The sequence below is a fragment of the Sphaeramia orbicularis genome, chromosome 4 (genome assembly GCF_902148855.1).
Source record: "Sphaeramia orbicularis chromosome 4, fSphaOr1.1, whole genome shotgun sequence".
In the NCBI taxonomy this organism is placed as follows: Eukaryota; Metazoa; Chordata; class Actinopteri; order Kurtiformes; family Apogonidae; genus Sphaeramia; species Sphaeramia orbicularis.
In genome coordinates, this window is record NC_043960.1 from 5,828,083 (window position 1) to 5,842,359 (window position 14,277).

At 36.8% G+C, this 14,277-nt stretch overlaps 1 protein-coding gene across 1 annotated transcript; it reads left to right on the forward strand.

Moving 5' to 3' along the window:
* Window positions 1-6,108: 6,108 nt before the first annotated feature.
* nphs2 (NPHS2 stomatin family member, podocin) lies at window positions 6,109-14,003 on the forward strand. The gene is made up of 7 exons (XM_030132571.1): window positions 6,109-6,309; window positions 7,251-7,354; window positions 7,439-7,511; window positions 7,674-7,756; window positions 11,687-11,946; window positions 13,596-13,669; window positions 13,789-14,003. The coding sequence occupies exons 1-7, from the start codon at window positions 6,165-6,167 to the stop codon at window positions 14,001-14,003; spliced, it is 954 nt and encodes a 317-aa protein (XP_029988431.1). The 5' UTR covers window positions 6,109-6,164.
* Window positions 14,004-14,277: the final 274 nt, after the last annotated feature.

The following is a 14,277-nucleotide window of genomic DNA, read 5'->3' on the forward strand; positions in this document are numbered from 1 at the left end:
ATATATATATATATATATATATATATATATATATATATATATATATATATATATATATATTTACTGAGTTATTGCATCGATCCACTTCCTATCTCTTATAATGGGAAAATTTTTCAAGTCACACCAAATCCAGAATCAGATCCGGATCCAAACAATTTCATTAACTTTTACTGACATAATCATAAAGAAGCTGTATACCAAGTTTGAAGTCAATTGGAATTGTAGTTTTGAAGAATGAGATGATTGAAATTTTTGCAACGGACAACAGACAACGACAGACGTCGCATGACGACAAAAGCCTACGGCCTGTCGGCTGGTAAGCTAAAATCTGTAAATATCACATTCACTTCTCCCACTGGAATGAAAAGGACAGGATCTGGTCTCCGAAAGGGAAAGTGCAGCTGTCTTTATCTCAACCTAATTTCTCACAAGGTCAGAAGTTTGGAAAAGAAAAAATGTACCAGCTGTTGCTACAGATTTGATGATATCACTGCTATCAAAATAATCAAGATTAGAGTAATAAAACAAAAATCCCCCCAAATAAAGGATCTGTTCTGTAATTTTAGGGGTTTCTCCTTGACCTCATTCTCTAACATATATCCCTACACCTAAAGGGCGAGGTCAAGGGCATCACAGATGGACCACCCACTACATTTTGATTCATAACTTTTGAACCAGACAAGTTTAAGACAAATATTACACATATTTGGAAAGGTCTCAGTGCCATCTTAAACATACTCACAGGGCAAAATTTTGTTTTAAATATTTTTAAATGAAAAATATCAAAAAATACTGCGTCACAGATGGACAAACAATTAAGGTCTATTTTTTGCAAAAATTACAAAGTTTACAAAAGTGAAGCTCCTCTGACATTTTCATCCTCAAATGTATTCAGTGTATACCTTAAACCCTCTATTTTACAACCAAACAGGCAGAGGGAAAAATATTTGATCAAACCTAAATAGTAAGAGTTTTTGACAAATGGCAGCGTCACAGATGTTTACGCAGATCGACAACAAAAGTAAATATCGAATGAATAATTTTTTATTTCAATTATCAATATCGCATACATTTTTTTTTTTTTTTTTACAATATTTACAACATAAAATATTAACACTTTATTTAAATGTATTTTGCATAGATATATGCCTTTATTAATTTTAAACAGTGTGTTTAGAATACGACATAAATATAATTGTGAAATATAAATGTATTTGGAATAAATTTCATTTATTTATGAGAGTTTATAAAATGAACCCAGTGACAGCAGAAAAAATACATTTTTCTGAAAATATAAGTAAATATCTACCCAAAAATATAAGTTTGATGTTATTATAATTTAATGTTTTTGACCAGATGTTAACCTTCCTTTGAATTGGCCCTAAAATACTTTTGGTCAGAATCAGTGCAGTAATTTTTATGCAGTTCTTCACACAGAACTGCATATTTATCATATTAACTCAATGGGAGGAGTGAAATTATGAATTGCAATCTGTATAATCCTTCAAAGTTCAGAAGAGTTGTATTTTTTTCGTTATGTACTTAAGAGCTGAATTACATCCATAGTGAGTGTATTAGAAACCGTAAAATGCGTATTTTCTACTTGATTGGGTCAAAATAAGAGTTAGCAGAGAATCAACTACAAGTTAGCAACCTCGCGGCTAGCTAGTTAATTAGCTAGCTAACATACCTGGTCGTCGCAATTACGCTGCTACAAAAACACAAACACAAAAAAATATTGTTTCTAACACAAAGGCTATCGAATACACATGCCACTATCTAAATTGGACGCTATATTTCCATACATTCTGCCGTGTTTTCTTGTCTTTTCTGACCTTTTTCTCCGCGTTGCTAAAACTCTGCAGCCGAAAACTCCGTGCACGTTGTTAGCTTAACTTTCAATGTCCAAACCACGTCGCCATTAGCTCCTTATTTCTATCACAATTTGCACAAACTATAAATATTTTAGGTAACAACTGTATTAGAGTTATGTTTGCATGTATTTGTCAGTTAAAGTCACTTAATTCATCCTCTCACCTGTGTCAGATCCCAGGGAAATTGATGCCGCAGTGGTTCCCTCCTAAAGTGAGTGGTGTTGAATGCAGAAACACAAGGGCCGAGCCCCACCCACCACCAGTCAGCCACGCCCAGTTCCGGACAGGCCTTTCTGGGTCTCCCTGTAGTGTGTCCATCTACAACAGAACTGCATTCACACTGAAAACACAGAGGATAGTTTGTGTGTCGCGCGAACGTGACGTGCGGAAAATAGACGCGGGGAGCCGGCACGAGAGTTCGCGGGCGGCTCCGCGCGCCGTCTATTCCCAAACTGCAGGGGGCAGTGTGCCACAAACACACGTCTATCACAGTAAAAAAAAAAAAAAAAAAAAAAGAAAAATAATCAGTTCGTTTTCTGTTTTCACAGTTATCAATGAACTTACTTCCTCCGGAGGGAAGTTTGTGTCTGTTTCCCTGTGTTTAATAAAATTCCAGAACCAGCTCAACTCTTTCAGAATCCGTGGGTCTCCACTTCTGCCTTTGGTCTTTTTTGCCTTTTCATATCTGTCCTGAATGTTTTTCCAGTTTTCTTTGCCCATTCCTCCTCTTTGCCGACTGTCGCTGCAGTTTCCCTCCATGCCTTGCTGACCCCACGGCTGTGTCGGTGTTCCCAGTGTGACCAGTCCTCCCAGTGCCTGTACTTCTGCACTTCCACCACCAGGAGCTCCTGACTGTCGGCCATGTTGTCCGCGCGCCTCTTACAAACTTTCTGAGGTGAGCGACGCGGAAAGTTTCCGCTTGAGATGAGCCGCGCGAAGGGGCGGGGCTGTGAAAATGACGTCAGTTGACCGCGTGAAGCCGCGCAGAGCTCGCTGACGCGGGTAAACATAAAGCAGCTTTAGACTGGCACGTGCAGACATGTATCAGAACTAAAACGTATTCATTTAAATCCATTTAACTTATATTTATTCACACATTCGACTATATCCACAAATGAGCTGACTATACTTAATATTTTCTAGTGCACAGGTGTCAAACATGCGGCCCGGGGGCCAAATCCAGCCGACCAAAGGCTCCAGTCCAGCCCTTGAGATGAATTTGTGAAATGCAAAAATTACACTGATAACACTGGGTTACAAAAAAATGTTTTTTGCAAGTTCTCTAGGTTTTTTCAACTGAATTAGGACCATTTTGCACCGCAAATCCAAAAATGACATCTGTTTTTCTCAATCAGGTCAGGCTTTTTTGCTAATTTGATTCTGAAAAATTTGATCTTCTCACAAAATTGATTACATTTTTGTGACTTTATCAGTTGATTTTTTTTTTTTTTTTTTTATAGTTCTCACCCAAAATGGGTTTTAAGAGAAAAAAAATCATTTTCTAACAGGATTCCTGTTAGGTACAATGGTGTATTCACCGTAGATGTAGCAGAATACATCAGGCTTATTTTTGCAAGATCTTCTCGTCGAAGCCATTTCATTCACCTGTAATATTAAAAAAACATTAATCATAATTTGGCAAAAGTAAAATCTTCAGAACTCATTTATTGCAAGAAATATGAAAGAATTTTGTATCATATGATGTGAAAATGCCCATAAATGTAAGCAAAAATGTTAAAAAGCCAATATGTAGCATAGTTCAGAAAGTTGACCTGATTGAGCAAAATTAATGTGATTTTTTGGATTCCGCACACCAAATTATCCTAAATCAGCTGAAAAAACTTAAACAATAAATTTGTTGTTGACCAGTGTAATAATCCTTTTAGTTCCAGTTCCACATTCAGACCAATTCAATCTCAAGTGGGTCAGACCAGTAAAAAACTATCATAATAACATATAAATAATGACAACTCCAAATGTTTCTCTTTGTGAATGTAAGTATTTTCATGACTTTACACTAAAACAAAGAATAATTTTGCTAAATATATATATATATATATATATATATATATATATATATATATATAGATAGATATAGATATAGATATATATGAATAACCTGAAATATCTTTAGAGAAGTACAATTTTAACAATATTCTGCCTGTTACTCAATGTTTTGTGTGTTTTGTAGATCCACTGTGACCTGTAAGTCATAATGTACATGTGTAAATGATAAACTGAGGCATAATATTGCTAATATTACACTTATTTTTTAATGTTTGTTAATGTTATTCACATCGTTTGAAAGAATAGTTTGTAGATGTAAACCTTTTCATAATGTAAATTTACTTTTTTCACTCTAAAACATACAGAAAAGTTTAGAGTTGACATTATTTATATATCATTATGCTATTATTTTACTGGTTCAGCCCACTTCAGATCAAATTTAGCTGAATGTGGCCCCTGAACTAGAATGAGTTTGACACCCCTGTTCTAGTGCATTCTAATGAATCTTTTAAAGTATATTTGACATCCAGGCTTACAGTGCATGTAAAAACCATTTTAACTGAATGTGTCATTGTAGGTAGGTCAGGGCTGTTGAAGTGTTTGATGGTCAGAAGTTTCCAAAGAATTTCACATGACAGAATAATGTCTTTATACAAAACACAGCAGAGATCCACTACAAGCAGGAAAAATAACACTTAGGGTAGATTTCAGAATTTTATGTGACTTTTCTTGATGTAGCAGAAAAAATCCCAAATATCTTCAGTTAATAGTTACTTTTCGAGCAATACATACGTTCTTCTAGTGATACTTTCATAATTTTGCTCAACTAAGTCAAGTACTTCCCATTATGGTATTCGTATTTGTACATTAGTAAAGGATCTGAACATGTCCATAAACCCCTGAATACTGGTCTTACAGTCTTACATCCCCTGATCAGAGGCTTAAACACACAGAAGAACAACATGTGGGATTCACAATTAATTAAGTTTTCACATGGGAGGGTGTTGTGTTCTTTTACCTGGAAAAGCACAGGAAAAAAAAAACAAAAACAACCTCATTTCATTGGACAGGAGTCACGCCTGAGTCTGCACATTCACTGTGACTCCCAGAGCTCACATGATGTAATTTGTCCGAACTGTAAACACCGGATGATGGAGTCCAGATGGCAGCGCTTTTACTGGAACAGGATTTAATCTGAACAAAAAAGGAAATAAACCCAGAAACACTGGGAATTAGCAGAAAGCAATTAGTAATTTTATTGTATATGGTTTTAATTATGCTGTTGTCATGGTATCTGTCTGTCTGTCTGTCTGTCTGTCTATTAAAAGATTAAAATAAAATAAAAAATTATGAAAAAGACAAAGATGTTATAAACTGGGATAAAATGTACATAAAAATGAAATAAGTTGAAAATATAATGATGGGAAAGATAAAAACCGAGCTACAAGATGCATACAGACAAAAAACATACCTGGTATGTCTGATTTTGTGGCTGATTTTTCTTTATTTATTTTCATTTTACACACTCTAGTATTCACATCCAGAAATGAAAATACATAAAATGATCTGAGTTCTCATTCAACAAGATGAAAATGAAAAGGACAAAACAAGACAACGATGATGTAAAAGAATAAAAGAGATGTTACAAGATAATAACAGCATAAAATATTAAGATAAAATAAAAATGATGAAAAAGACAAAGGTGAAGATTTTATACAATGGAGTAAAATATACATACAAATTTAATAAGTTGAAAATATAAAGATAGGAAAGATAAAAACGAGCTACAGATGCATCCAGACAAAAAACACACCTGTTCCATTTGATTTTGTGACTGATTTTTTAAAAAAATGTTTTTACTTAATTTTACATACTCTAGTATCCATAAATTAAATGCATAAAATGATCTGAGGTTTCATTCAACAAGATGAAAATGTTAAAATATTTTGTGTTTATCACCTGGCAATCTAAATGAATCTAGTTTTTTTGTCCAAATAACTCTGCGTACATTGTTTTACTGTTGTTTTTCTAATTGTTCTGAGTAGGTGGCGCTCCCACTGCTGTCCCACTCCCACACTCGGTTTAATTTACCTCAGTGAAAAAAGTGCAGAGGTGGTTCATGTTCCAGATCTGAAGTCAGTGGAACAAAGTGGTGCCAGCATGGAGACGCCCTCCCATGTGCACCGTCAGGATCCATCCAGACCCAGAGTGATGCCCAGGAAGGACAGGAGCCACCACCAAAGGGCCCCCAAAGCAGCCCGGGTCCCCAGGCCGTCATCGAAAATGAAGATGAAGGAGGAGAAGAAGGAGCAGGAGACGGAGGTGAAGGTGAAGGTCAGGTCGACCGTGGTGGACATCGACAGTGTGAGAAAGGAGGAGGTGAAGGAGGAGAACCTGGGTCTGCTGGAGGCAGCTGAACAGGAGGACGGTGAGTAGAATAGAATAGAATAGAGAAAAAAAATAGAATAGAATAGAGCAGAATAGAACAGAATAGAAAAAATAGAATACATAGAACAGAATACAATAGAAAAATAGAATAGAATAGAACAGAATAGAAAAAATAGAGCAGAACAGAATAGAACAGAATACAATAGAAAAATAGAATAGAATAGAACAGAACAGAATAGAAAAAATAGAATAGAGCAGAACAGAATAGAACAGAATACAATAGGAGAAATAGACTAGAACAGAAAAGAAAAGAAAAAATACAATAGAACAGAATAGAGTAGAAAAAAGAATACAATAGCAGAATAGAATAGAATAGAATAGAACAGAATAGAGTAGAAAAAAGAATACAATACAATAGCAGAATAGAATAGAACCGAAAAGAATAGAATAAAATAGAATAGAACAAAATAGAATAGAACAGAATAGAATAGAAAAATAGAATACAATAGACTAGAATATTCTTTATTGTCACTGCGTGTTCAATGAACATAGGAGTGCTACACCAGTCAGTCCAACAATATGAATAAACACTAATACTTAAGAAAATAAGAATGGAGCAAATATAAAATTCTTAAATCTAAACTAAAATAGAATATAAAATAAATACATTTTCTTTTTTCTCTTTATATTTGTTTCACATGTGTATATTTTCAGCCTGTTGTCCCTGCACTTTATTTTTGTATCTGCTGCTAACTGTGAAATATCAGGATAAATAAAGCCTTATCTTACCTTATATCTTATCTTATCTTATCAACAGTAAACTTATTGCACATAATTCACATTACACAGGATTATTGCACATTATTGGAAGTAATTGCTCAAGGGTACACTGAGCGAAGAACACCAGAGTTCTTAGTTTTTGCAGTTATTTAATGCCTATGTGGGTGGGTATATTGAATGTCATGATGCACATCTCTGCAGGTCTAAAGCGTAAGAACCTGAATGTGTTGGAGTGGCTGCTGATGGTCTTGGTCCTGGCTCTGGTTCTCCTCTTCCTCCCTCTGTCCATCTGGTTTTGTGTCAAAGTAGGAATCACTGACGATGACTATGGTGTACCACGGAGAGGTGACAGGTGGGAGGTGACGCTGTGGTTTTGGTTTGATTGACAGGTGGTGAGGGAGCATGAGCGGGCGGTGGTCTTCAGACTGGGTCATCTACTGAGGGGAAAACCCAGAGGACCAGGTTGGAACTGTTTTAAAACTGTCAGACAAATGTAGTGGAGTAGAAGGATAACTGCATGAAACTGGAATACAGATCAGCAGAGTTAGAGCGATGACCTACAACTGTACTTTAAGACTGACTGGATGACATTCTGTTGTGTTTGTCGTTCATTCTCTCCTCCAGGCCTCCTGTTCTACCTCCCCATACTCGATGTGTGTCACATAGTCGACATCCGGCTGAAAATGCTGAAGGTTCCTCCTCATACGGTACAAAAAGTTGTGTTTAGTTCTGTGCCGATACAAGAATAAGGCCCAATCCCAATTCACCCCTTGGCCCCTCCCCCTTAGCCCTACCCCTCCATTTTGAATGTTCATGTGAAGGGGTAGGGGTGTCCCGATTCTCAATGAGTCGGAGGGAAAAGGCTGGGGGGCTGTTTGGCCCTCGAAACAGAGATTTTTTTAGGACCAGGGGTATGAGAAATCTCCTCTAATTCTGTTTGAATCATCAGCAAGATGGAGGTAAACACAACAAAAAAGTGCAGCACTGTGATGAAAGAAACACACAAATGAACATATTTTCTACATAAATAACTTAATCATTTGATCGTCCGTGTTAATGTTGTTTCAATGTGTTATAGATCGCATTTCTGCGGTTTGCAGTTGATAGTCGCAAAAAGACGACCAAAGCCCATGGAACAGAGACGGTTACAGCTGTTGACGGCATGGAGAATTATTTCGCTAACAAAGTTGTCGCATTTGTTTATAGCGGCATCGATGACTGCTGATGACGCAACAGATCTTGAAGGATTGTCCCATTTCAGAGGGGAGTGTTTCAACCCAACCCATTGCAACTCCATTTCAAAGGGTAGTGCCAAGCGCAAGGGGGAGGGGTAAGGGGAGGGCCAAGGGGTGAATTGGGATGGGGATTGGGCCTAAGACCACCGTCAGAGGATAGAATGACCATTTCTAAAAATGTTCAAAACCTTTGAACCATTATATAGTAAATAAATACATAAATAAAACAAAATAAAATAAAATAAAAGTTTAAAAAATATATAAATATAATAACCAGTCTAAGATGACATATTATCGTCCAATGCTGGGTCATGTTTCTAGGACACTGGTGGAATGCAAAGCTTACAGCTGCACAAACAACAAGTGCGGACACATGCTTTTCACTCAATCTGTTTCACTGACTGCTGCTTGTTTACTCACACTAAATCACCCAGAGTCAGTAGCTGGGTTCCATTAGTTTTCCGCAGAATTAAAGTGATATTTCTACAATTTGGGTAAAGTGCAATTGCTACTTGTAGGTGGTTCCATTGATTAGTGTTTGGCTTCTGATGTGTGATTCGAGTAAAGTCCCGTTTTGTGACATAATTCTGGTCCAGTCCTGTCTAGTTGTGTTCAAACAGTCATTTAAGGCAGATGTTTCACTCAGTTTTGATCCAAACCTCCACGGTGTTGCCACTGTAGCGTGGGTTCATCTACTGCTACTGCACTGACTGTCTTCAACTAAAGAAGAAGGGAACGGAGAATCAGCCCAAGGAAAAGTCCTTATTTTGGCAGCGGACACGCACGACGGATTTATGGGAGAGAATTGTACATCAGGAATTCACCAACCAGTTGTGGATCCAGATTTCCCAATGACCCGGGTACCGTTTACTGAACTGTGTGACGTTACTGAACCTCTGGTGTCCCTAGACTTGTCCTGCCCTGGGGAAGCACTTCCTCCACTAAGCCAGTGTCTGTTGGCCTGAACAAACTAGAACCATCTGTTCTGAGTCCAGGGTCGTAGGGGAGACATTTGGACTGAGCAAAACCACATGGGTCAAAATGAACTAACTGTGTTTCCATCACACTTAAGCGCTGTACTTCTGTATCGAAACGCCTCAAAACCACCTCATGAGAGCGGAAAAACTTTTTTGTGATCTTGGACGGTTTTTGTGACATTTCTATGTTCCCATTACCAGTTTTCTGTTGCACAATTTCTATTTGTGCATTTTTGAGGATAATAGAAACCCAGCTAATGATAGTAGGTCATGTACGGTGGGTAATGGCTGCCCCCAGTAGGTTCTGCCCCGCCCCTACTTCACATAATAAAAAGGTCCAGTGTGGTGCATTTATGGTGATCCTTTACCGAATTTGCACCTCTCTTTCTTAAACATAATACACAAAGCACAATTAATGTCGTAAGCATGACCAGTACAGGTACACTTTAAATAATAAATAAAATGAACAAATATGAATGAAATAGCAAATAGTTAATAATGTGAGAAATAATAAAAACATTTACCAAAACAAATGAAAAAGAATTCAATAAACAACAAAATAAACCAAACAAAAACAGTTGACGTAAAAGGAACAAGAACAAATAAGTAAAATGAACAAAAAACAATAAGAAAATGCACAAAATAACAAATTATACTGTAAAAAAATAGATATAATTGGCAAATGACAATGGATGGAGACCCTTCAGTTCATGATGTATTTTGCTGAAAAAGTCCCTTTTTCTTCAGTTTTCTGTTTCTGATATAACAATCATCTTTAATCTGAGCTTATATGAACATCTAGTTTATCAATGAATTAAATATAGGAAAAATACCTGATTTCCACATAAAAATACAAAATACAGAGGATAATATTAGAATAAATGGCGATGAATCACTTAAATAGGGATACAAGTAGAGAAAAATTCACTTGGGAACTACCACAGAAGTAGCTCTGGGACTTTATGGGTTAATCACTGCAGTAATTATCCAGTGGGATAATATTAACTCTTTGCTGAGTTAAACTTTTGAAACTTTTATTTCTTTTATCTTTGGTCTGTTGTGTGTCTGAGTCAGTGCTTTTCAACCTTGGGGTCAGGACCCCACGTGGGGTCGCCTGGAATTCAGATGAGGTCGCCTGAAATTTCTATTAATTAATATAAAAAAAAAAAGAAAAAAATCACTAATAAAAAATATATAGTGAGCTGAGAGAGACAATCCCAGTCCATAAAAATCGGTGTATCATTCATTCATTCGTTTTTCAACTTAAAACCAAAAATCAAAAAACACTTGTTTTTTTGTGTTTCATTTTCAAAACCACAATGAAAAACAGATAACAGTTCATTTTTCCATTTCCCGATTTTGTGCTCAAATGAAAATGGAAAAAAACGGATAACGCCCGTTTCATCCCATTTTGCTATTTTCAATATAGTTAAGTTTTCTGCCCCAGAATAGTCATGACTAGGGAAAAAATAAACAAACGGAATTTTCCGAATTAATGAGATACGGTTTTCTGAAAAAAAAAAAAAAAAAATTAATTTTTAAATTTTTTGTGTGAATGCAATACGCTTCCGTACATATCAAACAGCTGCTTAATTATAGCAAAAACATTCCTCCAGTCCGGCCATGATTCCCTTTGTTTATTTTTTCCCTTGTAACGACTACTTTCGGGTCAGACGACTGAACTAAATTGAAAATAGCAAAATAGGATGAAACAGGCGTTATCCGCTTTTTCCATTTTTCATTTGAGCACAAAATCAGGAAATGGAAAAAACTAACCGTTATCAGTTTTCATTCTGGTTTTGAAAATGAAAACAAAAAAACAAGTTGTTTTTTGTTTTTTGATTTTTGGTTTTAAATTGAAAAACGAATGAACGAATGATACACGGATTCATAAAGGACATGACAAACTGAGAGTCTGAAACTGCAGCACTGGTGGTTCTGTTTATCTGTCAAATGTTCATTGTGGTCAGTCTCAGATGTTGCAGCTCTTTCATAATTCACAGTTTGAGTTCTTGTTTGTTCAGTATTAATTGTCAGCCTTGTAAATCACAGCTGGACTGACTGTACATATCCTGACCAAGGAAAATTCAATTCTCCCTTTGTGCAGTAATCTACACCTGGCTTTACTGCCTCTGTCTAGAATAATATACATTATATAGACTAAATGTCATCTTAAATTGTTTATTTGCAACAGAGTATAGCAAACTATTACATGATCAAAAACAAATTAATTTTAGCAACAAAAAAAAAAAAGGCCTCAGTTTTGAATGTCTGGGGTCGCCAGAAATTTGTGATGTTAAAATGGGGTCAGGAGCCAAAAAAGGTTGGGAACCATTGGTCTAAGTCCTGACTGATCATTTCCATCCACTGTGCTTTGTGTTGCCTTCTCATATCCAGTGTGTTTCTGTTGTGTGTCTGTGTCCAGGTGGTGACAAAGGACTTGGCGAGGCCGGAGCTGAGCGCTGTGTGTTACTACCAGATAGAGAACGTGGCTCTGTGCAGCGCAGCCCTGTCCGGTCTGACCCCGGTCCTGCAGACCCTGGTCCAGGCGGCCGTCAGAGACGTCGCCGCCCAGCACACCTTTAACCACATCCTGCTGCACCGGAGGAGGATGGGTCAGCAGATACACACCGCTGTGGACGCCGTGGCCTGTCGCTGGGGCATCAGGGTGGAGAGGGCCGACATGTACGTTACAGACCGTCTGTTATTCTAAAACAGGGACAGCAAAGTGGGCCTTAAGTGGACCAGGCCAGGAAAATAATAGAAAAATAGCCTGTAAATATGGACAATTCCAAATGTTTCTCTTTGATTTAGTGCAAAAAAGGCAAAGAAAATTATGAAAATATGAAAAAAAATCTACTTCACAAGCATTCCTTTCATAAAATTAACGGATAACCTGAATTTTTGAGAAAAATAAGTCCAATTCTAACAATATTATATCTCAACTCATCATTTATACATCTGAATTACAGATCATAGAGGATCTACAAAGGCGCAAAACATTTAGTAAGTGGACCGGACCAGGAAAATAATAGAAAAATAGCCTGTAAATATTGACAATTCCAAATGTTTACAGACTGTCTCTTATTCTATAACATGGACGTCAAAGTGGGCCTTAAGTGGACCGGACCAGGAAAATAATTTTAAAAAATAGCCTGTAAATAAGGACAATTCCACATGTTTCTCTTTGATTTAGTATAAAAAAGGCAAATAAAATTATGAAAATATGAAAAAAAATCTACTTTACGAGCATTCCTCTCACAAAATTAATGAATAACCTGAATTTTGAGAAAAATAAGTGCAATTCTAACAGATCACAGAGGATCTACAAAGGCACAAAACATTTAGTAACAGGCAGAATACTGAGTTAATATCAATGATATGATATGATATAAATTAAATGAGTTGGACATCATTGACTGTTAATGTTTTCATTGTAAATTTTGCACTTTCATGTTCATCCCACAGACCAGATTGGAATCTGAGGTGGCCCGGTTTTGGTCCACAGGCCGTATGTTTGACACCCCTGTTCTAATCCATTAGGGGTTAGCGCTGGCTGTGATGTCATGACATGATCACGCCTTCAAAGCGATTCAGGAGGAAAGAAAAAGGGACTGTCTGTGTTCAATGGTGAAATACAATTATATTACAAAAAACAAATCTAAAAAAAAAAAACCTTAATTTTATGTTGTTGCCCGAAATTGTAGTTTGCAAATTTCCAAAAAAAAAAAAAAAAATTTGAGTACTTAAACTACAAAAAATTACCCAAATAGTAGTATTACTTGACGCTGCACAAAATATGAATGTAGTTGAACTACCAGCAGTTATAGCAAAATGTATTTGAACTCCATGTGGTTTAAGTTTCCCCAACTCTGAATATGGTCATGCACATACAGTTGTGGAAAAAATTATTAGACCACCCCTTGTTTTCTTCCATTTCTTGTTCATTTTAATGCCTGGTACAACTAAAGGTACATTGTTTGGATAAATATACTGATAACAACAAAAATAGCTCGTAGTAGTTTAATTTCAGAGCTGATATCTATCCATTTAACATGTTTCTTGATAATAACCAAAATCACTTCAGTTCTTCCATCAATATTTATGTCATTGTACTGAGAAAAAACAGTGCTTTTATTCATTCCATGTTTTCTTTCTGTCTGTTTTAGTCACTGATACACACAGGAGTTAGGACTGGATTGCATAACCGTTGTTTTTTGATGACTTTTGGTGGTCTCATAATTTTTTCTGCGACTGTATCTCTACCATGTATCTGTACTGGGTGATCTTCTTGCTGACCAGGCTGGTTTTGCTTGTGTTTGTGTTTCTGTCAGAGACGAACTCAGTTTTCCTGCAGAGTTCCATCACAGACTCTCTGCTGAGGCTGAGGCCAAAAAAGCAGCAGCAGATCAGAGTAAGTGAATCTGAACCCCCATCACATGTCAGATCCTACATTTTCACGGATTTTATCTTCATGTTGTAAAATGTAAATGTTTGTTTTGAGCCCCACTGGTCTTCTTCTTCTACTCCTTCAGGTAAAAGCAGCAGAAGGAGAGCGAGACGCCTGGGAGGGTTTCAGAGCCTCCCTCCGACTCCTCCATCCTGCCCTGGTCCTGCCTCTGACCCCTGACCTGCTGAATTTGACCCCTGACCTTTCATCCCTCCCACCGCCTCCTCCGCCTGATGAGGAAGGAGAAGACAGAGCGTCGGAGAAGACGGGGAAAGATTCTCCGATGATGTGACGTTTGGCTTCGTCCAAACCAGGACTGTCAAAGTCCGTTTATATCAGGTTCCACATTCAACCCAATTTTGAGTGACTGATTATTTCGAATAGCAACATTTAAAACCAATACGACAAGAAAAAACAATATAAAAAACAAAACATATTGCACTTTTGAAATCAATTTGATCTCCAGTGGGTCAGACCATTGATATAATAACATAAGAACCTGTAAATAATGACAAATCCTGAATTTTTGTCTTTGTTTTGGTGCAAAAAACACATTAGATTATGAA

Coding starts and splice junctions, on each gene's coding strand:
- nphs2 (XM_030132571.1), top strand. CDS start 6,165: ATGAAGATGAAGGAGGAGAAGAAGGAGCAGGAGACGGAGGTGAAGGTG. Junction 6,310..7,250: donor GGCAGCTGAACAGGAGGACG/GTGAGTAGAATA, acceptor ACATCTCTGCAG/GTCTAAAGCGTAAGAACCTG. Junction 7,512..7,673: donor GGGAAAACCCAGAGGACCAG/GTTGGAACTGTT, acceptor TCTCTCCTCCAG/GCCTCCTGTTCTACCTCCCC.